Genomic DNA, 24,033 nt, shown 5'->3' on the forward strand with positions numbered 1-24,033 from the left:
AGATGGTTGGACCGAGGACACTGCCCGAAGGAACTCCTGAAGTGATGTCCTGGGGCTAAGCTGATTGGCCTCCAGCAACCACAACCTTCTTGCATTGTTCTAGGTTTGGCTGCAATTGGGGAAGAACCTTTCCCCAATTCCCACCCATTCGGGTTTCTTGATGCCGCACTCAGTCAAATGTTGCCTTGATGGCAAAGTCATCCCTGCAGTTCATCTCATTTGTCCATGTTTGGTCTAAAGCTGTGATGAGGTCAGGAGCTGAGTGGCCCAGGTGGAGCACAAACTGAGCGTCAGTGAGCAGGTTATTGCTGAGTAAGTGGTGCTTGTTAACCCTGTTAATGACACTTTCCATCTGCTGATCATCAAGAGTAGAGAGCCAAGATGATATTTGGATTTGTCTTGCTGGGCTGGATGTTACCTGAGGCCCTCTCCCCGATGCTCCGCCCCTGACGGGCCGGGTTCCCGACGGAGTGGGTCTCTCCTGTTATTTGTTTTCGGGCACTCGGCTTGGTGGCTGCGGACTCAGTCCAGCGCTCCCACAGTCGGGGGACGGCTGATCCCTGGGCAGGGGGGACTTTGGCAGGGTCTGGGGGCACTATTGGGGGGGGGGGGTGGTCCGGGGGTGGTGAACCCAGCCAAAGGGGGGAGGGGGCACTATTTGGCAGGTTGGGTCTGCGTGTGGCTGGCGCCAAGTTGCACGGCGTGGGTGCTGCAGGCCGCCGCCGTGCGCATGCACAGGCGCGGGCGGACATGGCAATTTACCGGCCGTATCGGCAGCTGGAGCCGGGTGCTCTACGCTGACCTCCTGCTAGCCCCTCACCAAATGGAGGATCGGTGGACGTTTTGCGCCGATTTTTCAGTCGTAAAACGCCACCGTTCCCACTCCGGCGTCAGGATATAGACTCCAAATCGGAGAATCCAGCCCGAGGTTTGGGGCAATGTGGGGGCAATTTTCAATTAAGCTGTATATTTAGATTAGTAATAACCCGTAAAAGGTGGGCAATAGTTCATTGCTTGGTGAACGATATGCTGATTCATTCAAGGAAAACTGTTAAATTAAGAAATGCTGAAAAGTGAAACAATTTGCAAAGTGCCATTGTGATACAAATGAACCATTCAAGTAAAATTAGAAGTAGGAGGATGTGAGAACATATTTTGGTCCATTATTCATAGACGTGCAAAACGCTTGTACAGAAAAAACGGCAAGTCTTTGCTGGAATTAACAGCTGATTAGTTTATTCTTTACAATTGTTGAAGCAAATCCTTGATTGCGAAAATGATATATGTCGGCTTTTTACACTTTAAACATTTCTCCATTAATTTAGACTTTGCACCAGGATTGAGGATTTGATAGTATAACTAATTTTGTGAGTTAATGATTTCAGTGGGGTACCTCACAAATCAATTGGCGGGATTCTCCCGCAATTGGCGAAATGGCCCGACGCTGGCGAACGACGTGAACCACTCTGGCGTGAACCAACTGGAAGTTGCGGAATTCTTCTCACTGCCGGGGGCTAGGCCGGTGGCGGAGGGGTTGGCGCTGCACCAACTGGCGCCGAAGGGCCGGTGCTAGTTGGCGCAAGCGCAGAACCGCCAGCATGATTCCGCGCATGCGCAGACTGGCGGGCGTGTTCCAGTGCATGCGCAGGGGGGGTTCTTCTCCGCACCGGCCATGGCAGAGCCCTACAGGGGCCGGTGCAGAAGGAAGGAGTGCCCCCACGGCACAGACCCGCCCGCAGATAAATGGGCTCCGATCGCGGGCCAGGCCGCCATGGGGGCCTCCCCTGGGACCAGATCCCCCGCGCCCCCCCTGAGGACTTCAGTAGCCGGCCTTCAAGCCAGGTCCCACCTTGTGGGACCATGTCCATTTCACGCCGGCGGGACTGGCCAGGAACCGACGGCCGCTCGGCCCATCAGGGCCCGGAGAATTGCTAGGGGGCCCCTGACCGGCGCGACGTGATCCCCGCCCCCACCCGAAAACCGGCGGGGGGGGGGTCGAAGAATTGTGTCTGGTGGGCCTTCGTATTCCTGGAAAGGGGCAGTGTTGGCTTGGAAAGGAGGTCAGGAAATTGTGGGTGTCCAAACTAGGATTTTCAGTCCATTTAAATTCACAAAATATGTAAGTGAAGAGAGAAAAAGTCTTGTGCATAATTTCCCAGCATCTGTACCCACTTTACTTGGAGGTAACACTCAGAGTTCTGAGTGGTGAGGTTGTGGGTTCAGATGGCACACAATCTAGGTGAGCTCCCCAGGGCCATGCAGAAGGAACATTCTATTGTCAGAGCTGCTGGATGGATTGTAAACTGCAGTCCCTTCTGTCTTTTCAGATGAATGGAGACAATCCAATCCCACTACAGTATTTGGATTAGGGCAGAGAAATGCTTAATGGCATCCTCAATATTTATCCGACAACTGACCCTGCTACAGAACAAAAGTAATCCATTAACTGCGAAGCCCAGTGTAGTGGCCTAAGGCCATGAAAGACGTCACATGCCTCGTGTCTTTTATCCGAAACCCTTGGGGTCAATTGCGTTTCGGATTTCAAATCATTTCAATGTTCAGATACTGCATATAGGCCCAGGTGTATTTATATCACAATGCAGCAGCCCAGGTTAGCTATACTCTAAATAAAATCACTGGAAAAGTAAGATTTACCGCTGCGTAATAAATACAGGTAGCTGTAAGGTTCAACCCATGGCACCATCCACGATTCAGCTTGTGAGAGAGGGTTTGCAAGGTAAACAGTGCAAATAATCAACCAGGCTTCCCACACTAAAGGTTGGGCCCAGTCAGCACGGCTTGTGTCGGCTGGTGTCAGAGACTTCCCGTGCTAAGCTTAGCTGCTGTTGGCTGGGGTTGTGCTGGCTGGGGTCACGTTGGCTGGGGTCACATCAGATTGAGTCCTGTCAGGAGCAGCATGGTGTCACAGTGGTTAGCACTGCTGCCTCACGGTGCCGAGGCCTCAGGTTTGATCCCGGCTCTGGGTCACTGTCCGTGTGGAGTTTGCACATTCTCCCCATGTCTGCATGGGTTTCGCCCCCACAACCCAAAGATGTGTAGGGCAGGTGGATTGGCCACGCTAAATTGCCCCTTAATTGGAACAATCATGAATTGGGTACTCTAAATTAAAAAAAGATTGGGTCCTGTCGCTTCGGGTCATGTTGACCTGGATCATGTTGACTCGGGGGTGGCGCTGCTTTTGTGATGCTCCGCTCCTCCAAAACAGCATACTCTAGGAGTACGTTGCATGACCTATGGACAGCCTCAGGATGTTACCTGAGGCCCTCCCTGTCGTGTTGGCTAGTATAGACTCGAGAGATGAACAGACACTTCCAACACTGATGAAGGTTCAACTCAATTTTATTAACTACTTCTAACTAACTAACACACGATGACTGTGGGTCTAAATGATGCTAACTTGAACTAGAGACCTAAGCCTTGTCCGATCCAGTTGATTCTCTCAGCACGTGTTGTGAGTCTGAGCTGGGCTGGATGAGTTCTTGTTACACTCAGAGGCAGCACCCAGAATGAACAGGAACAGTGGTGCCCTCTGCCTTTATAGTGTGTGTATTCTAACTGGTGATTGGCTGCGGTGTTTGTGCATGTTGATTGGTCCCTGCGTGTGTCCATCAGCGCGTGTCTGCATCATGATACACTGATGTATATCATGACACTCCCCCAATGCTCCACCCCCGATGGGCCGACTTCGCGACGGCGTGGGGGTCTCATGCTATTTTTTGTCGGGAACCCGGCGTGGCGGCTGCGGACTCAGTCCTGGCCAAAGCGGGGTACTATTTGGCAGGCTGTGCACGGCGCGGTAGCTGCAGGTTGCCACCGTGTGCATGTGCGGCCATGGACCTGTCAATTCTCCAGCCATATCGGCAGCTAGAGCTGGGTGCTCTACGCTGCGTGCCCGCTAGCTCCCCACCAGATGGGAGATCGTTGGCCGTTTTGTGCTATTCTGTCGGTCGTAAAACGCTACCATTTCCACGCCAGCATCAACACTTCAGCCCATGTAGAATGCAGAATCCAGCCCATGTTGTTTCTGTGTGCATGCAGGATGCTCGCGGATGTGGGCGCTTGCCTTGGAAAGCAGTACAACCGGAATCATACATGAAAATTCCACCTCCGGTGTTTTCAAGTCATCCTCGATTTTAGTTTTGCTTTTTCCCTCCTGCATGTTGGATTTCCTTTCTCTTCATTTTATCCTGTCAGTATGTCTGAACTCTCTGTCCCTGCAGCTATAGCGAAGCCTGCAAAGCGGAGTCTTTTCTGAGTCTGAAAGGGGCCCATTCTGACTCCAGCCTTTAATTGTTTCAATTAGTTTCGGGTTCCTCATCGCCACTATTTTAGGCTCCCTGCAGAGGTCCAAGGCATAGAAATGAGCCAGCAGCATGTCTAGAGATTTATGATGATTCCGGGGGGGGGGGGGGGGGCAAGCAGCACTGTGGTAGTATGACTAGAGGTACTACGGTACCTGGGAGTGTGAGCTGCTATTGGTGGAGAAGGCTCGCTGCCCATTGGCCCAAGTGTTGCTTTCTCATTGGTCAAGACGAAGGTAGCTCCGCCCACGAGGCGGAGTATAAGAACCCGTGTTTCCCAGCAGCCATCGTTCTTTCTGTACTCAAACTGCTGGGGAAACTTCTTGTAGATTAAAGCCTTCGATTTGGACTACTCCTTCATTTCTGTGGTTATTGATCGTGCATCAAGTACCACGGAACCCTTGTCATGAATCGATGAACGCTGAGGGCCGGGAGCAGGACATGGCCAAGGTGCTGCCTGTCTCTGAGGAAATCGGCATGATTCTGTCAGCAGCACTGCTCAAACAGATTTCTCCACTCACAAATCTTTGCAACTCAATGTTATTAATTTTACCTCACCCTATACCCACTGTGTTTGACTTATTTTTTTTAATATAAATTTTGAGCACCCAATTATTTTTTTTCCAATTAAGGGGCAATTGAGCGTGGCCAATCCACCGAACCTGCACATCATTTTCGGGTTGTGGGGGTGAAATCCACCGCAGACACGAGGAGAACGTGCAAACTCCACACGGACAGCGACCCAGGGCCGGGATTCGAACTCGGGTCCTCAGCGCCATAGGCAGCAGTGCTAACCACTGTGCCACCCTGCCGCCCTGTCACTGTGCTTGACTTCTCTGTGTGCCTGCCCTAAAATGGGGCCACCCATGATATTAGTCCTCAATGGGAAATCTGCGGCCTGATTTTAAACCAGGAAGAGCAGTAAACGATATTCCTCCCAATAACTATTTTGCAACATGAGCAGATTGTTACTAATTATTGATTTGAGTTATTTATTTATTTTGCCAAACTGTAAAAAAAATCTGGATAGAATTGCACTTCATTAACAAAGTGTCCTTCACAGATCAAAACCAGTGTCCAAAATACACCCCATTGAAAACAAGCCTCAACACTACCAGGTGAGAGATCGCATGAACTGATTCCGGTAATCTTTTTTCAAGGCTGTTTAACAAATGCAACTGGACAACTATTCACCAGAGAATTTTTGTTTTCCTGTGCGCATCAGATTGCCATCACCATTACTGAGGCACGACGGCTGGCTGGGGAGAACATCAACCCAGTGGTGGCAATTGAAGTCGGAGATGAGAAAAAGCAAACAACGGTTAAAGAGGCAACAAATTCCCCATTTTACAATGAGGTAAAAATATCAAATCGCTCATGTCAATGGTTTAGATCTATTGTCACATGTACCGAGGTAGAGTGAAAAGTATTGTTCTGCGTACAGTCTAGGCAGATCGTTCCATACATGAAAAGCATAGGACATGCAATAGATATATGGGCCGGGATTCTCCCCTACCCAGTGGGGCGGGGGGGTCCCGGCGTGATGGAGTGGCGTGAACCACTCCGGCATCGGACCGCCCCAAATGTGCGGAAGTCTCCGCACCTTTAGGGGCCAAGCCCTCACATTGAGGGGCTAGGCCCGCGCCGGAGTGGTTGGTGCGCCGCCGGCTGCCGTGAACGGCCTTTGGCGCCACGCCAGCCCGGGCCGAAGGGACTTCGCCGTTCGGCGGAAGTCCGCGCGTGCACCGGAGCATCAGCGGCTACTGACGTCATCCCCGCGCATGCCATGGTGAAGACCAGAGGCGAACGCAGAAGGAAAAGAGTGCTCCCACGGCACACGCCCGCACGCCGGTCGGTGGGCCCCGACCGCGGGCCAGGCCACCATGAAGTACCCCCCGGGGCCAGATCGCCCCGCGCCCCCCCCCCCCCCCCCCCCCAGGACCGCGGAGCCCGCCCGCGCCACCTGCTCCCACCGGTAAGGTAGGTGGTTTGATCCACGCCGGCAGGAGAAGCATGACAGCGGCAGGACTTCGGCCTATCGCGGGCCGGAGAATCGCCGGGGGGGGGGGCGCCGACCGGCGTGGCGCGATTCCCACCCCCGCCGAATCTCTGGTGGCGGAGAATTCGGGACACGCCGGGGGCAGGATTGACGCCGCCCCCCGGTGATTGGTCGGAGAATCCCGCCCATGGTGTGAATACATACACATCGGATGAAGCTTACGGACTGTAGTACTACTCAGTAGAAAAGATGTGAGGAGAGATCAGTTCAGTCCATAAGAGAGTCAGTCAGGAGTTTGGTAACAGCGGTGAAGAAGCTGTTTTTGAATCTGTTAGTGCGTGTTCTCAGACTTTTGTATCTTCTGCCCGATGAAAGAGGTTGGAAGAGAGAATAACCCGGGTGGGAGGGGTCTTTGATTATGCTGCCCGCTTTCCCAAGGCAGCGGGAGGTGTAGATAGAGTCAATGGATGGGAGGCGGGTTTGCCTGATGGACTGGGCTGTGTTCACAACTCTCTGTAGTTTTTTTCGGTCTTGGGCTGTGGTGCAGCCAGATAGGATGCGTTCTATGGTGCACCTGTAAAAATTGGTAAGAGTCAAAGAACAAAGAACAAAGAAAAGTACAGCAGAGGCAAAGGCCCTTTGGTGCTCCAAGCCCGTGCCGACCATGCTGCCTGTCTAAACTAAAATCTTCTACACTTCCTGGGTCCATATCCCTCTATTCCCATCCTATTCATGTATTTGTCAAGATGCCCCTTAAACATCACTATCGTCCCTGCTTCCACTACCTCCTCCGGCAGCGAATTCCAGGCACCCACTACCCTCTGTGTAAAAAACTTGCCTCCTACATCTCCTCTAAATCTTGCCCCTCGCACCTTAAACCTATGCCCCCTAGTAATTGACCCCTCTACCCTGGGAAAAAACCTTTGACTATCCACTCTGTCTATGCCCCTCATAATTTTGTAGACCTCTATCAGGTCGCCCTTCAACCTCCGTCGTTCCAGTGAGAACAAATCAAGTTTATTCAACCGCTCCTCATAGCTAATGCCCTCCATAACAGGCAACATCCTGGTAAATCTCTTCTGCGCCCTCTCTAAAGCCTCCACATCCTCCTGGTAGTGTGGCGACCAGAATTGAACACTCGCCTCCAAGTGAGGCCCAACTAAGGTTCTATACAGCTGCAACATGACTTGCCAATTCTTGTACTCAATGCCCCAGCCAATGAAGGCAAGCATGCCGTATGCCTTTTGACTACCTTCTCCACCTGTGTTGCCCCTTTCAGTGACCTGTGGACCTGTACACCTAGATCTCTATGACTGTCAATACTCTTGAGGATTCTACCATTCACTGTATATTCCCTACCTGCATTAGACCTTCCAAAATGCATTACCTCACATTTGTCCAGATTAAACTCCATCTGGCATCTTTCCATCCAAGTCTCCAAACGATCTAAATCCTGCTGTATCCTCTGACAGTCCTCATCGCTATCCGCAATTCCACCAACCTTTGTGTCGTCTTCAAACTTACTAATCAGACCAGTTACATATTCCTCCAAATCCATATACTACGAACAGCAAAGGTCCCAGCACTGATCCCTGCGGAACACCACTAGTCACAGTCCTCCAATCAGAAAAGCACCCTTCCATTGCTACTCTCTGCCTTCTATGACCTAGCCAGTTCTGTATCCACCTTGCCAGCTCACCCCTGATCCTGTGTGACTTCAACTTTTGTACCAGTCGGGCAGCACGGTGGCGCAGTGGGTTAGCCCTGCAGCCTCACGGCGCCGAGGTCCCAGGTTCGATCCCGGCTCTGGGTCACTGTCCATGTGGAGTTTGCACATTTTCCCCGTGTTCGCATAGGTTTCCCCCCCCCCCCCCCACAACCCAAAGATGTGCAGGGTAGGTGGATTGGCCACGCTAAATTTCCCCTTAATTGGAAAATATGAATTGGGTACTCTAAATTTATATTAAAAAAAACTTTTGTACCAGTCCGCCATGAGAAATCTTGTAAAAGGCCTTACTGAAGTCCATATAGACAACATCCACTGCACTACCTGCATCAATCACCTTTGTGACCTCCTCGAAAAACTCTATCAAGTTAGTGAGACACAACCTCCCCTTCACAAAACCATGCTGCAACTCGCTAATACGTCTATTTTCTTCCAAATGGGAGTAGATCCTGTCTCAAATAATTCTCTCCAGTAATTTCCCTACCACTGACGTAAGGCTCATCGGCCTGTAATTCCCTGGATTATCCTTGCTACCCTTCTTAAACAAAGGAACAACATTGGCTATTCTCCAGTCCTCCGGGCCATCATCAGAAGACAGTGAGGATCCAAAGATGTCTGTCAAAGCCTCAGCAATTTCCTCTCTTGCCTCCTTCAGTATTCTGGGGTAGACCCCATCAGGCCCTGGGGACTTACCTACCTTAATATTTTTCAGGACACCCAACACCTTGTCTTTTTGGATCTCAATGTGACCCTGGCTATCTACACACCCTTCTCCAGACTCCACCAATTCCTTCTCTTTGGTGAATACTGATGCAAAGTATTAATTTAATATCTCACCCATTTCCTCTGGCTCCACACATAGATTCCCTTGTCTGTCCTTCAGTGAGCCAACCTTTCCCTGGCTACCCTCTTGCATTTTATGTACGTGTAAAAAGCCTTGGGATTTTCCTTAACCCTATATACCAATGGCTTTTCGTGACCCCTTTTAGCCCTCCTGACTCGTTGCTTAAGTATCTTCCTACTTTCCTTATATGCCACACAGACTTTGTCTGTTTCCAGCCTTCTAGCCTTGACAAATGCCTCCTTTTTCTTTTTGACAAGGTCTACAATATCTCTCGTTATCTAAGGTTCCCGAAATTTGCCATGTTTATCCTTCTTCCGCACAGGAACATGCCGGTCCTGAATTCCTTTCAACTGATATTTGAAAGTCTCCCACATATCAGATATTGATTTACCCTCAAACATCCGCTCCCAATCTAGGTTCTTCAGTTCCTGCCTAATATTGTTATAATTAGCCTTCCCCCAATTTAGCACATTCACCCTAGGACCACTCTTATCCTTGTCCAGCAGCAATTTAAAACTTACTGCATTGTGGTCACTGTTCCCGAAATGCTCCCCTACTGAAACTTCTGCCACCTGGCCGGGCTCAATCCCCAATACCTGGTCCAGTACAGCCCCTTCCCTAGTTGGACTATCTACATATTGTTTTAAGAAGCCCTCCTGGATGCTCCTTACAAACTCTGCCCCGTCCAAACCCCCAACATTGTGACTGCACCCTTCTTATTCCTGATCTCTGCCCATATAGCCTTGCTTCCCTTTGAGGTGTCCTCCCGTAGTACAGCTGTGATATTCTCCCCAAGCAGTAGCGCAACTCCGCCACCCCTTTTACATCCCCCTCTATCCCGCCTGAAACATCTAAATCCTGGAACATTTAGCTGCCAATCCTGTCCTTCCGTCAACCAGGTCTCTGTAATGGCAACAACGTCATAGTTCCAAGTACTAATCCAAGCTCTAAGTTCATCTGCCTTACCCATTATACTTCTTGCATTAATACATGTGCACTTCAGGCCACCAGTCCCGCTGTTTTCAGCAACATCCCCCTGTCTGCTCTTCCTCAGAGCCATACTGGCCCTATTCCCTAGTTCTCCCTCAATCTTTTCACCTTCTGACCTATTGCTCCGGTACCCACCCCCCTGCCATACTAGTTTAAACCCTCCCATGTGACACAAGCAAACCTCGCGGCCAGGATATTTATGCCTCTCCAGTTTTGATGCAACCCGTCCTTATACAGGTCACACCTGCCTCTGAAGAGCTCCCAGTGTTCCAGATAACAGAAACCCTCCCTCCTACACCAGCTGTTTAGCCACGTGTTTAGCTGCTCTATCTTCCTATTTCTAACCTCACTGGCACGTGGCACAGGGAGTAATCCCAAGATTACAACTCTAGAGGGTTGTAAGTCTTTTATCTTTCTGCCTAGCCCCCTGAACTCCTGTTGCAGGATCTCATTCCCCTTCCTGCCTATGTCGTTAGTAGCAATATGTACAACAACCTCTGCCCGTTTGCCCTCCCCCTTCAGGATGCCCGCTACCCATTCTGAGACATCCTGGACCCTGGCACAAGGTAGGCAACATACCATCCTTGAGTCTCTTTCACGTCCACAGAAGCGCCTATCTGTGCCCCTGACTATAGAGTCCCCTATGACTATTGCTCTACTGCACTTTGACCCTCCCTGCTGAACATCAGAGCCAGCCGTGGTGCTACTGCTCTGGCTTCTGCTGTTTCCCCCGATATGCTATTCCCCCCAACAGTATCCAAAGTGGTAAACCTGTTCGAGAGCGGGACAACCATAGGGGATTCCTGCACTGACTGCCTGCCCCTTCTGGTGGTCACCCTCTGCCTGCACCTTGGGTGTGACCACGTCTCCATAACTCCTATCTATGATGCTTTCCGCCACCTGCATGCTCCTAAGTGCATCCAATTGCTGCTCCAACCGAACCACGCGGTCTGTGAGTAGCTGCCATTGGTTACACTTGCTGCAGATGTAGTTGACCGGAACGCTGGAAGCGTCACAGCTCTGCCACATCTCACAGTTGGAGCACTGCACCCTGCTGAGTGACATTTAAGCACTAAGTAATTAATTTAAAATAAATTATTGTTAGATTGAGTTGCAATTAACTATACGGCCCTGATGCTAGATGATTGTTACTGTAAAATTAAAATTAATTTCCGAATTTCCTAAGTTTCCTGAGGAAGTATAGGCACTGTTGTGCTTTCTTTGTCGTAGCGTTGCACGTGTTGTGAACGCATTACGGTGGTTTAGGATCTGAGTATAAGCAAGTTTTTAAACGTAAGTTTAGAACGGATCCAAACAGCATTCAGAGTTTAAAAAAAAGAAGATCCCTAACAAGTGGAGAGGGTGCTCAGTAGAGCATATACCTCTGCCATGCTGTGTTAACTCCACATTATTACAATTACCCAACCCTTCCTTGTGGCTTTTCCCTGCTTGCCTGATGGTCTTTTGCTAAAAAGCTGAAATTAAAAAAAAAAATTCAGTTTCTGGTGTTTTTGAATTGCCCCCCCCCCCCGCCCGAGGTCTGAAATTCCCGCCCGAGGTCAATGGACCTTTTAATAGTCCGTCAAATTTTCCATCCTGCCCAGGATGATTCTCACGGTGGGGGGGACTGGAAAATATACCTCACATCCCATTGAGGATAATCTGCACCCAACAACCTGCTCGGAAAACCCTGCTCACGTTTTGAGAGCTGTAACAAATTCCACCACGGCAGTCCACAACATTCTAAAATAACCAATAGCAACGTAAATAAAAGAACCCACAACATCCTCAAAAAAGTCAAGTTGCCCTCTGCCATAAAGTTAGATGGTTAAAAACTCCAGGATCCGCATATGCCTCGTTGCCAAAAACTAATCCCTTCTTCCGTTGGCCATGCCCTATCTGTGCAACAGGTTTTCTTGAAATCCGGCCACCATTTTTTATCTTCGAGAAATAATGGGTGCAATTCTCACTAAAGTGTCTTTTTGGGCACTTGGTCATTTCTTTGGAGGGGGCGTGTTTTGTACCAGCATTGAGAAGGGGTGGCACCTCAGAGATCAGGGCGCCTCTCAAAGTTAAGTGACAGGACTACCCCGCTCCTCCCCGCCGCCCCTCCGGGGGACATCGTGACCCTATGCAGACAAGGGGAACACTCCACCCCTTGACCACAGAGGGACAACTTCTCCCGCCACTGTGTTCAGGTAACGTCCCCCCACATACATTAGGGTGACTTGACCACCTCCCACCCTCACCGAAATCACACCCCTCTCCCATCCTCAACGGTATCAGCCCCCCCCCCCCCCAAACGCTGGCACCAGCCCCCCCGCAAGTGAGCAGCACTATGCCAGGGGTCGCCAATGGCCCCCACCCCCTTCAGGCCCAGACCCTTGGCAGTGCTAACCTGGTACTGCCCTCTAGCCCCTTAGCAGTGCCCCTCGGCAGTGCCCCTTTCCATCCTGGCAGCGGCAATCTGCCACTTCCCTGACCACCCGTGACTACTATGGCCTTCAAGCCCCCTGGCGTGGTCAGCAAGAGACCAGTAGTGATTCCCATCGGCGCCAGGTCACACCGACAGGTGGGAACATTGCACATGCCTGGAAGTTTCGGCATCAAGCCACCTTGGCATATTAAAATCTATATAGAAATGAGTAATAATCAGGTTCATGCCCTGACTTGGTGTTAAGCTGATTGCGTCTGGTGGGAGGACCCTGGAATATCGCAAACTGTTTGATGCCCGGCGCAAATCCCGTTTCAGGGCACTCCCGGTATTTGCCCGACATGCAGGGTGCAATGTGGCAGGAGAATTGCCCTTATTGTTTACAGATAAACAGACCAACAGTGGCTCAAACATATTCACCTTCAGCGTTGGAGGTAGTAAAAATACAGAAAGAGCGAATCCCTCGGTGTGCAATCTGAGAATCCGGCTGGGTGCCTGCTGGTCCTACCGGGAGGCCTGGTGAGAGCCGGTCAGTCAGCCAAAATCAGGGTTAGTTTAATATCAGGCAGAGGTGGGGAGAGAGGAGGACAAAGGCTCAGCTGCTCCAGCCCCTATCAGTCTCTCAGATTCCTTGAACAATCTATCTTTCCTCAGCTGCCCAGCTGCCAGCAGAGACAGGGCACAATGTACATGGCCTACACTCATCCCAATTTAGCCCAAAGGCAGCATTGGATTTCCATTGACATTATAAGACTCCAATTTAAATATTTGAAGTCAGCATGCCACTTTCTTCAGGCATGTAGTTAGGCCACCTATTCAAAGGACCCAGCAGAATGGCACCAGCCACAAAGGCGGCAGCAACACAGTGGTAAATTCTTGCATTCCATTTTAATACTGTGGTGATATGCATCACTGTAAATACACAAAGGGTTAATGTAAATACACTGGGACTAAATAAACACTAGAGGGAGCACCAGAGACATCATGACACACAGATATTCAACCACTAGGTCAGTAAGATAGGACGCGACCAATGGGCATTCAAGACACACCCAGAGGTGACACTGCCACAACGGGGCGACCCATATAACAGGACATACTCTTTGGGCGCGATTCTCCGCCCTCCACGCCGGGTGGGAGAATAGCGGGAGGGCCTCCCGACATTTTGCACGGCCTCCCGCTATTCTCCCCCTCCCACGCCCGACCCACGCCATGAATCGCCACTCGCCGTTTTTTACGGCCAGCGGCGATTCTCCGAGGTCGGTGGGCCGAGTGGCCAGGCCTTCATGCCCGTTTCAACACAGCAGCAAACACACCTACACGCTGCCGCCGTGAAACGGGCGGCAGATGCCTGTTTGGGGCACTCTTTTCCCTCCGCCGTCCCGCAAGGTCAAGCCACCATGTCTTGCGGGGGCGGCGGAGGGAAAAGAGTGCGTCCGTTGCGGACGCACGGCCGGCGATTGGTGGGCACCGATCGCGGGCCTATGCCCCCCTTGGCACGGCCGTGGTACTGCCGTGCCAATCGGGCCCCCAGATGCCCCAAACGGGCATCTGGTGCCCATTTCACGACGGCAGCGAGCAGGTGTGTTTGCTGCTGTGTTGAAACGGGCGTGAAGGCCCGGCCGCTCAGCCCATTGGCCTTGGCGAATCGACGCTGGCCGTGAAAAACGGCGAGCGGCGATTCGTGGCGTGGATCGGGCGTGGGGGGGGGGGGGGGGGAGAATAGGGGGAGGGCGTGAAAAATGTTGGGAGGCCCTCCCGCTATTCTCCCACCTGGCGTGGGGGGCGGAGAATCGCGCCCCATGTGTCCGCACCTGAGAATCTTCACACATTGGCTCACCAATCTTCGTTATGTTGCACAGGGACTGCTGAGTGGAAAGCAACTTTTTTTCCATTCGGATATTTGGAAAATTCCATAGAGCAGCTGCTTGAAAATTCCTGCACACCTCAATAATAAAACATCATTGACAAAGGACTGGAGGTTGCCTCTCCTTCTGCCCCATCCACCCTGCCCACTACACACACGTATAGACACACACACACACATATACACACACACAGACACTCACGTACATAGACACGTACACACACACGTACACACGCACTTATATACGCGCAATCATGTACATACAGACAAGTACACACACACACATACGCACACACACATGTGTATATACACATATACTCACATACATATGGACACATACACACACACACATAGACACACACACGTATATAAACACACTCATGTACAGACAGACACGTACACACATACTCATGTACATACAGACACGTACACACACATACACTTACGTACATACACACACATGCACACAAGCACGTATACACACACACACAGGTACACACACGTACACACACATATACACAAACACACATATATACACATGTTCATACAGACATGTACACACATACATGCACATGTACATATACACACACACATGTACACACATACACGTACACACAGACACATATACACATACGTACACAGATGTATACACACACACATACGTACACACAGAAACGTACACACATGTATATATACACACACCCGCGTACATACAGACATGTACACACATACATGTACATACACACACACGTACACACATACACGTACACAGACACACATACACACACGTACACAGATGTACACACACACACGTACACACATATGTACACACACATGTACACACAGACACATACACACATGTATATATACACACTCTCATACATTCAGACATGTACACACATACACGTACATGCACAGACACACATACACGTACACACAACCCACATACACACACGTACACACGCATACGTACACACATACACACACGTACACACTAACACACACATACACACACGTCCACACATACACACACGTACACACACACGCACACACACACACACACACATGTACACACAAACACACACACACGCTTTATTAGGAATGATGTGTGGCATGGAGAGCCACAGAGCAGGAAGAAGAAAGAAATATATAATTTTGCAAAAAAAACTTTTTAAAAATTGTAGTATAAAGTCAATAAAAAATAAACACAAACTGGGTAGCATTTACTGCTAAATGAAATGGACGCTTACGAAGTAATGGCAGATGTGATATTGATTCTTATTTTGGAGGAAAGGTATCAAGTTCACAAAACACTACAAATATAAATCGATTGTGTGTAAAAGTAAATATATATTGATATTTCATTTTTCCTCAGCTTTTTGTTTTATTGCCTGGATAACCTGTTCAGACATAAAATAAAATAAGTCCTCAGTAGCTATAAATAATGGAGAAACTTTCACAACTGTATTCAGTCTCTCTTATTGAAACTCAGTCAAAGCACAGTTAGATCCTGCCCACCTACAAATTGAGGCTGGGTGAGAAATGGCCCTTGAGCGGTCATTGAGTGCCTAAATAAATTGGGGCATGGGCAGGTGTGGTGGTATGGATATGAGCACTGCCATTGGTGCAGAGCACTGGCTTCCCATTGGCTCTGGCTCGTCATGTGCCTCTCGTCCGATTGGTTGGGACTAGTCATGTGACTGCTCTCCAATTGGTCGAGAGGCAAGTAGGCCCCGCCTCTGAGGCGGGGTATAAGTACCCAGAGTTCCCGGCGGTCGGTCATTCTCTGTAGTCGACCGCCGGGCTAACAACTAGCTGATTAAAGCCACAGCTCGGATCCTAAATGTGTCTTGAGTTGAATTGATGGCACATCAGCAGGCTGGACTGGGCCTTGACCATCCCACTATAAAATTGTGGGAGACTCAGAGTGGTCAGGAGGGCAGATGAAAAATCATTCAGGGAATCAAAATGGCCTACCTGCTGCCTGCAAGCTCATTGATTTGGGTTGTGGGGGAGGGGGGGGGGGGGTATAATGTGTATGCCTGTGGTCTCATTGAAGCATACAACATTTTTAAGAGCTTTACTGTGTGGATGCTGGAAAACTGTTTCCCATAGCTGGGGAATCTAAAGCAAGTGATCACAGTCCCAGAATAAGGGGTCAGCCATTTTGTTCTGAAATGAGAAGAAATGTCCTCACTTAGAGGGTGTCAATCTTTGGGAATTATCCACTCCAGAGACCTATAGATGCTGCGTTGTTGAGAATATTCATGTCAGATTTCCAGATTTTTGGGTTGGGAATCAGGGAATATGGAGATTATGCGGGAAGTTGCAACCCGAGGCAGAAGACCGCCATGATCTTATTGAATGCAGGCTCGAGGGGCCAAATGACCTACTCCTACTTCTTGGGCGGGATTCTCCCATTCGGCGGCAGAGTGTCCGTGCCGTCGGAAACGCCGTCACGTTTCACGATGACGTGAACGGGCCGCTGGGAATACCGATTCTGGCCCCTACAGGGGGCCAGCATGGCGCTGGAGCGGTTCACGCCTCTCCAGCCTCCCATCCCAGCGCAGATTGTGCGCCGCGGGATTCGCGCATGCGCAGTGGCGCCGGCACCAACCCGCGCATGCGCGGTGGCCTCCCTCAATGCACCAGCCCCGACACAACATGGTGCAGGAGTTCAGGGGCCGGCGGTGAAGAAAATAGGCCCGGGGAGCGAGAGGCCGAACCGCCGATCGGTTTGCCCCGATCGCGGGCCAAGCCCCATTGGAGGCCCCCCCCCCGGGGGTCGGAACCCTCCTCACCCCTCACAGGCCGCCCCCCGACCCTGCGCGCAGAGTTCCCGCCGGCTGCGACCAGGTGTGGATGGTGCCAGCGGGCCTCTGCCTTTTTAGAGTGGCTACTCGGCCCATCCCGTGCTGAGAATCGGCGACCCGGCCGCGTATAGCGACCCGCGACCAGCGTCGCGCCAATGGCCCGAATCCCGCCACTTATGTTCTTATGTTTAACAAGGTTTTTGTTTCATTTCGATTGATAGCAAGAAAAAACTTTCGAACCCCAATGAACAATCAAGAAATAAAATTCCATTTGAGCCATTAATGCTCCTTTCCCTAATTCCCTATTTGTTTCAGATTAAGCTACATGTTGGCTACTTCTAACACCTCTGTGTTGGTATTGGGCTGTGCAGTTGTATGGTGTAAAATATTTACTGTGACACGATTAATTACTTACTCATTCTATCTTTGCAGTATTTTGTGTTTGATTACATTGGCCCGGCAGAAATATTGTTCGACAGAATCATTAAACTTTCAGTAAGTAATCACCACATTATACACATTTTAAATTGAATTTTGTAAACAATCAGATAAAAGCTGCTGCAAAGTTTTAACTAGCCACTGTTCTATAATTGAATCTCATGACAATTTCGGAAAAGTTAGTCTGCAAAGCACGGTAGTCCGCAAAGTCAGGGCAGCACGGTAGCATGGTGGTTAGCATAATTGCTTCACAGCTCCAGGGTCCCAGGTTCGGTTCCCGGCTGGGTCACTGTCTGTGTGGAGTCTGCACGTCCTCCCTGTGTGTGCGTGGGTTTCCCCCGGGTGCTCCGGTTTCCTCCCACAGTCCAAAGATGTGCGGGTTAGGTGGATTGGCCATGCTAAATTGCCCGTAGTGTCCTTAAAAGTAAGGTTAAGGGTGTGGGGGGTTGTTGGGTTACGGGTATAGGGTAGTTACGTGGGTTTGAGTAGGGTGATCATTGCTCGGCACAACATCGAGGGCCGAAGGCCTGTTCTGTGCTGTACTGTTCTATGTTCTATGTTCTAAAGCGTTTATGCAAGTGGAAGAGTTCTCGCTGTGATTTTAAACGTGCCGGGTTAGTGTAACCTCAACACCAGTGAGTTAGCAGTTTGCCATGATCATCCCCGATCGCTATTTCTATTGAATCATGGAATGGTTCAAATACACAATAAGGCCATTCAGCCTGTCATATCTGTGTCGGCTCTCTGAAAGAACAATGCACCTGGTGCTACTCCGCTGCTGCTGTCCACCCCCCCCCCCCCCCCCCCCCTTTTTCCAATAATTCTCTTTTGAACGCCACAATTGAAACTGTTTCCAACACCCTTTCAGTCAGTAGTATCTTGGCCCAACTATCTTCAGTTGCTTCATCAAAGACCTCCCTTCCATCACAAGGTCAGAAGTGGGGATGTTCGCTGATGGCTACACAGTGTTCAGTACCATTTGTGACTCCTCAGGTATTGAATCAGTCCATGTCCAAATGCAGCAAGGCCTGGGCAATATCCAGGCTTGGGCTGACAAGTGATAAGTAACGTTTTTGCCACACAAGGACCATCACCAATAAGAGAGAATCTGACCATCGGTCCTTCACATTCAATGCATTACCATCGTTGAATCCCCCTCTATCGACATCCTGGGGTTACCATTGACCAGAAACTAAATTGGACCAGTCAAATAAACACTGTGGCTACAAGATCAGGTCAGAGGCTATGAAACCCAATTAAGGAAACCATAAAAATAAACTATGAGGATATGCTTATTAAAAATACATTAAAAATTGTCTTCCTGTTTGTTTCATGTAATTAGGTCCAAATTTCACACCTAAAAGTTTACATTTTGATTTTGATTTGATTTGATTTATTATCACATGTAGCGAAGTACAGTGAAAAGTATTTTTCTGCGGCCGAGGGAACGTACACAGTACGCACATAGACAAAAAGAATAATCGACAGAGAACATTGACAAATGGTACATCAACAAACAATGATTGGTTACAGTGTGGAACAAGGGGCAAACAAAGCAAATACATGAGCAAGAGCAGCATAGGGCGTCGTGAATAGTGTTCTTACAGGGAACAGTCCGAGGGGAGTTGTTGAGGAGTCTAGTAGCTGTGGGGAAGAAGCTGTTCCTCTGTCTAGATGTGCGGGTCTTCAGACTTCTGTATCTTCTGCCTCATGGAAGGATCTGGAATAAGGTAAAGCCTGGGTGGGAGGGGTCTCTGAGGCAGCGGGAGGTGTAGATAGAATCAATGCGAGGGTGGCAAGCTTGTGTGGTGCATTGGCCTGAGTTCACCACACTCTGCAGTTTCTTGCGATCTTGGACCGAGCAGTTGCCATACCAGGCTGTGATGCAGCCGGATAGGATGCTCTCTATCACACATCTGTAGAAGTGAGAGTCGATGCAGACATGCCAGATTTCTTTAGCTTCCATAGGAAGTAGAGACGTTGTTGGGCTTTCTTGACTGTTGCATCAATGTGAGTGGACCAGGACAGACTGTTGGTGATGGTGACCCCCAGGAACTTAAAGCTATCGACCATCTCTACTTTGGAGCCATTGATGCAAATGGGAGTGTGTGTCGTGCTACGCTTCCTGAAGTCGATGATCAGTTCCTTGTCCTTTCCGACATTTAGAGAGAGGTTGTTTTCGATACACCAACGATTCGCCGTTGTTTGAGAAACGGCCCACCACAGTCGTATCATCCGCAAACTTACAGATTGAGTTGGAGTTAAATCTTGCCACACACTCGTATGTATAGGGAATACAGTAGAGGACTGAGCACACCTTTATTTCAAGAATAAAGAAATATCAGCAAATTACCTGATCCAAGCTTCAACATGTTTAGTAGATTTAATGAAAAAGTACAGGAATAAATTGAATTTCATTCTTCACATCTAGCTCAGTTGGTTAACATTTCCTATTTGTCTAAACATTGATGTAATTACCCAGGTTTTGCATTCCAAACTGATTGGTACGACGTTGATAGGAGCATTTAAGCTGGATGTGGGAACAGTTCACAACGAACCAGGTACATTCAAATATTATCAGCTCAAGTCAAAGCTATGGGGTTTGGGGTGGGTGGGTCGGGGGGGGGGGGGGGGGGGGGGGGGGGGGGCGAGGTAATGGTGGGGAGGTGCTTTCCTGGCTGTTCTTCCGGACATGCTGGATTGTGTGGGACATCTGAAGACTGGACATATCGTAGCATCCGGAGGAATACTGGGTGAGCTCCGTTACCGGAATTGCACTCCGAGCTACACGGAGTTCAATGTGCTGGCAGACCCAGCAATCACAGGATCACAGAATTTACAGTGCAGAAGGAGGCCATTCGGCCCATCGAGTCTGCACCGGCCCTTGGAAAGAGCACCTCTCTTAAGCCCTCACTTCCAACCTATCCCTGTAACTAGTAACCCCATCTCAAGGGGGATGGGAACCGATGCAGGGGGATGGGAACCGATGCAGGAAGTTGGAAGGTAGTAAAACAGGGACAGAAGCAAAAGGAAGTAAGGGGAAAAGTGCAAGGCAGAGAAGACATAGTCAAAAATCTAAAAGGGCAACAGTACAAGGTACAGTGACTGAGGGGAGCTCAGTGAATAGGCCCAGTAATAACAAAAGGAATAAAACTGGAGATGTTAAGATTCAAAACAGATGTAAAAAAACCAACATAAGTGTACTTTACCTGAATGCTCATAGTATTCGGAATAAAGTAAATGAGTTGATGGCACAAATCATCGTAAATGACTATGATTTAGTGGCCATTACTGAAACATGGTTAAAGGATGGTCACGACTGGGAGTTAAATATCCGAGGGTATCAAACTATTCGGAAGGACAGAGTGGATGGTAAGGGAGGTGGTGTTGCTCTGTTATTTAAGGATGACATCCGGGCAATAGTAAGGGATGACATCGGTGCTATGGAGGATAAGGTTGAATCCATTTGGGTGGAAATCAGGAATAGTAAGGCGAAAAAGTCACTGATAGGAGTAGTCTATCGGCCACCAAATAGTAACGTTATGGTGGGGCAGGCAATAAACAAAGAAATAACTGATGCATGTAGAAATGGTACAGCAGTTATCATGGGGGATTTTAATCTACATGTCGATTGGTTTAACCAGGTCGGTCAAGGCAACCTTGAGGAGGAGTTGATAGAATGTATCCGCGATAGTTTCCTAGAACAGTATGTAATGGAACCTACGAGGGAACAAGCGGTCCTAGATCTTGTCCTGTGTAATGAGACAGGGTTGATTCATGATCTCATAGTTAGGGATCCTCTCGGAAGGAGCAATCACAATATGGTGGAATTTAAAATACAGATGGAGGGTGAGAAAGTAAAATCAAATACTAGTGTTTTGTGTTTAAACAAAGGAGATTACAAAGGGATGAGAGAAGAACTAGCTAAGGTAGACTGGGAGCAAAGACTTTATGGTGGAACAGTTGAGGAACAGTGGAGAACCTACCAAGCGATCTTTCACAGTGCTCAGCAAAGGTTTATACCAACAAAAAGGAAGGACGGTAGAAAGAGGGAAAATCGACAGTGGATATCTAAGGAAATAAGGGAGAGTATCAAATTGAAGGAAAAAGCATATAAAGTGGCAAAGTTTGCTGGGAGACTAGAGGACTGGGAAATCTTTAGGGGGAAACAGAAAGCTACTAAAAAAGCTATAAAGAAGAGTAAGATAGAATATGACAGTAAACTTGCTCAGAATATAAAAACAGACAGTAAAAGTTTTTACAAATATATAAAATAAAAAAGAGTGGCTAAGGTAAATATTGGTCCTTTAGAGGATGAGAAGGGAGTTTTAATAATGGGAAATGAGGAAATGGCTGAGGAACTGAACAGGTTTTTTGGGTCGGTCTTCACAGTGGAAGACACAAATAACATGCCAGTGACTGATAGAAATGAGGCTATGACAGGTGAGGACCTTGAGAGGATTGTTATCACTAAGGAGGTAGTGATGGGCAAGCTAATGGGGCTAAAGGTAGACAAGTCTCCTGGCCCTGATGGAATGCATCACAGAGTGCTAAAAGAGATGGCTAGGGAAATTGCAGATGCACTAGTGATAATTTACCGAAATTCACTAGACTCTGGGGTGGTCCCGGTGGATTGGAAATTAGCAAACGTGACACCACTGTTTAAAAAAGGAGGTAGGCAGAAAGCAGGAAATTATAGGCCAGTGAGCTTAACTTCGGTAGTAGGGAAGATGCTGGAATCTATCATCAAGGAAGAAATAGCGAGGCATCTGGATAGAAATTGTCCCATTGGGCAGACGCAGCATGGGTTCATAAAGGGCAGGTCATGCCTAACTAATTTAGTGGAATTATTTGAGGACATTACCAGTGCAGTAGATAACGGGGAGCCAATGGATGTGGTATATCTGGATTTCCAGAAAGCCTTTGACAAGGTGCCACACAAAAGGTTGCTGCATAAGATAAAGATGCATGGCATTAAGGGTAAAGTAGTAGCATGGATAGAGGATTGGTTAATTAATAGAAAGCAAAGAGTGGGGATTAATGAGTGTTTCTCTGGTTAGCAATCAGTAGCTAGTGGTGTCCCTCAGGGATCTGTGTTGGGCCCACAATTGTTCACAATTTACATAGATGATTTGGAGTTGGGGACCAAGGGCAATGTGTCCAAGTTTGCAGATGACACTAAGATGAGTGGTAAAGCGAAAAGTGCAGAGGATACTGGAAGTCTGCAGAGGGATTTGGATAGGTTAAGTGAATGGGCTAGGGTCTGGCAGATGGAATACAATGTTGACAAATGTGAGGTTATCCATTTTGGTAGGAATAACAGCAAACGGGATTATTATTTAAACGATAAAATATTAAAGCATGCCTCTGTGCAGAGTAACTTGGGTGTGCTAGTGCATGAGTCACAGAAGGTTGGTTTACAGGTGCAACAGGTGATTAAGAAGGAAAATGGAATTTTGTCCTTCATTGCTAGAGGGATGGAGTTTAAGACTAGGGAGGTTATGTTGCAATTGTATAAGGTGTTAGTGAGGCCACACCTGGAGTATTGTGTTCAGTTTTGGTCTCCTTACCTGAGAAAGGACGTACTGGCACTGGAGGGTGTGCAGAGGAAATTCACTAGGTTAATCCCAGAGCTGAAGGGGTTGGATTATGAGGAGAGGTTGAGTAGACTGGGACTGTACTCGTTGGAATTTAGAAGGATGAGGGGGGATCTTATAGAAACATTAAAAATTATGAAGGAAATAGATAGGATAGATGCGGGCAGGTTGTTTCCACTGGCGGGTGACAGCAGAACTAGGGGACATAGCCTCAAAATAAGGGGAAGTAGATTTAGGACTGAGTTTAGAAGGAACTTCTTCACCCAAAGAGTTGTGAATCTATGGAATTCCTTGCCCAGTGAAGCAGTTGAGGCTCCTTCATTACATGTTTTTAAGGTAAAGATAGATAGTTGTTTGAAGAATAAAGGAATTAAGGGTTATGGTGTTCGGGCTGGAAAGTGGAGCTGAGTCCACAAAAGATCAGCCATGATCTCATTGAATGGCGGAGCAGGCTCGAGGGTCCAGATGGCCTACTCCTGCTCCTAGTTCTTATGTTCTTATGTTCTCACCTTTTTGCACACTAAGGGCAATTTATCATGGCCAATCCACCTAACCTACACATCTTCAGACTGTGGGAGGAAACCGGAGCACCCGGAGGAAACCCACGCAGACAAAGAGAGAATGTGCAGACTCCGCACAGACAGTGACCCAGCGGGGAATCGAACCTGGGACCCTGGCGCTGTGAAGCCACAGTGCTATCCACTTGTGCTACCGTCCTGCCCCTATAATATGACCAGTACATGAGATTTCATTTTTTTTACTTAATTCATAGGATTTGGGCTGACAGCTTTCCTTCCTAAGGACATTAGTGAATCAGATGGGTTTTTATGACAATTGGCAATGATGTGATGGTAATCATTAGATTTTTAATTCCAGATTTATTTATTTTTTTATTTTTAAAATTTTTTTATTTAAAAAAAAATTTTTATTTAAAAAAAATAAATAAATTTAGAGTACCCAATTATTTTTTCCACTTTTAGGGGCAATTTTGCGAGGCCAATCC

At 48.5% G+C, this 24,033-nt stretch overlaps 1 protein-coding gene across 1 annotated transcript in view; it reads left to right on the plus strand.

The window, feature by feature from the left end:
* fer1l6 (fer-1 like family member 6) overlaps window positions 1-24,033 on the plus strand; it is a 193,624-nt gene that overhangs the window by 27,257 nt on the left and 142,334 nt on the right. Inside the window, exons 4-7 of the mRNA XM_038810140.1 lie at window positions 5,386-5,440; window positions 5,548-5,679; window positions 17,428-17,490; window positions 19,916-19,994. Of these exons, the coding sequence (XP_038666068.1) occupies window positions 5,386-5,440; window positions 5,548-5,679; window positions 17,428-17,490; window positions 19,916-19,994 (329 nt within the window). The remainder of the gene's footprint in view (window positions 1-5,385; window positions 5,441-5,547; window positions 5,680-17,427; window positions 17,491-19,915; window positions 19,995-24,033) is intronic.

Source organism: Scyliorhinus canicula, chromosome 10 (assembly GCF_902713615.1).
Source record: "Scyliorhinus canicula chromosome 10, sScyCan1.1, whole genome shotgun sequence".
Classification (NCBI taxonomy): Eukaryota; Metazoa; Chordata; class Chondrichthyes; order Carcharhiniformes; family Scyliorhinidae; genus Scyliorhinus; species Scyliorhinus canicula.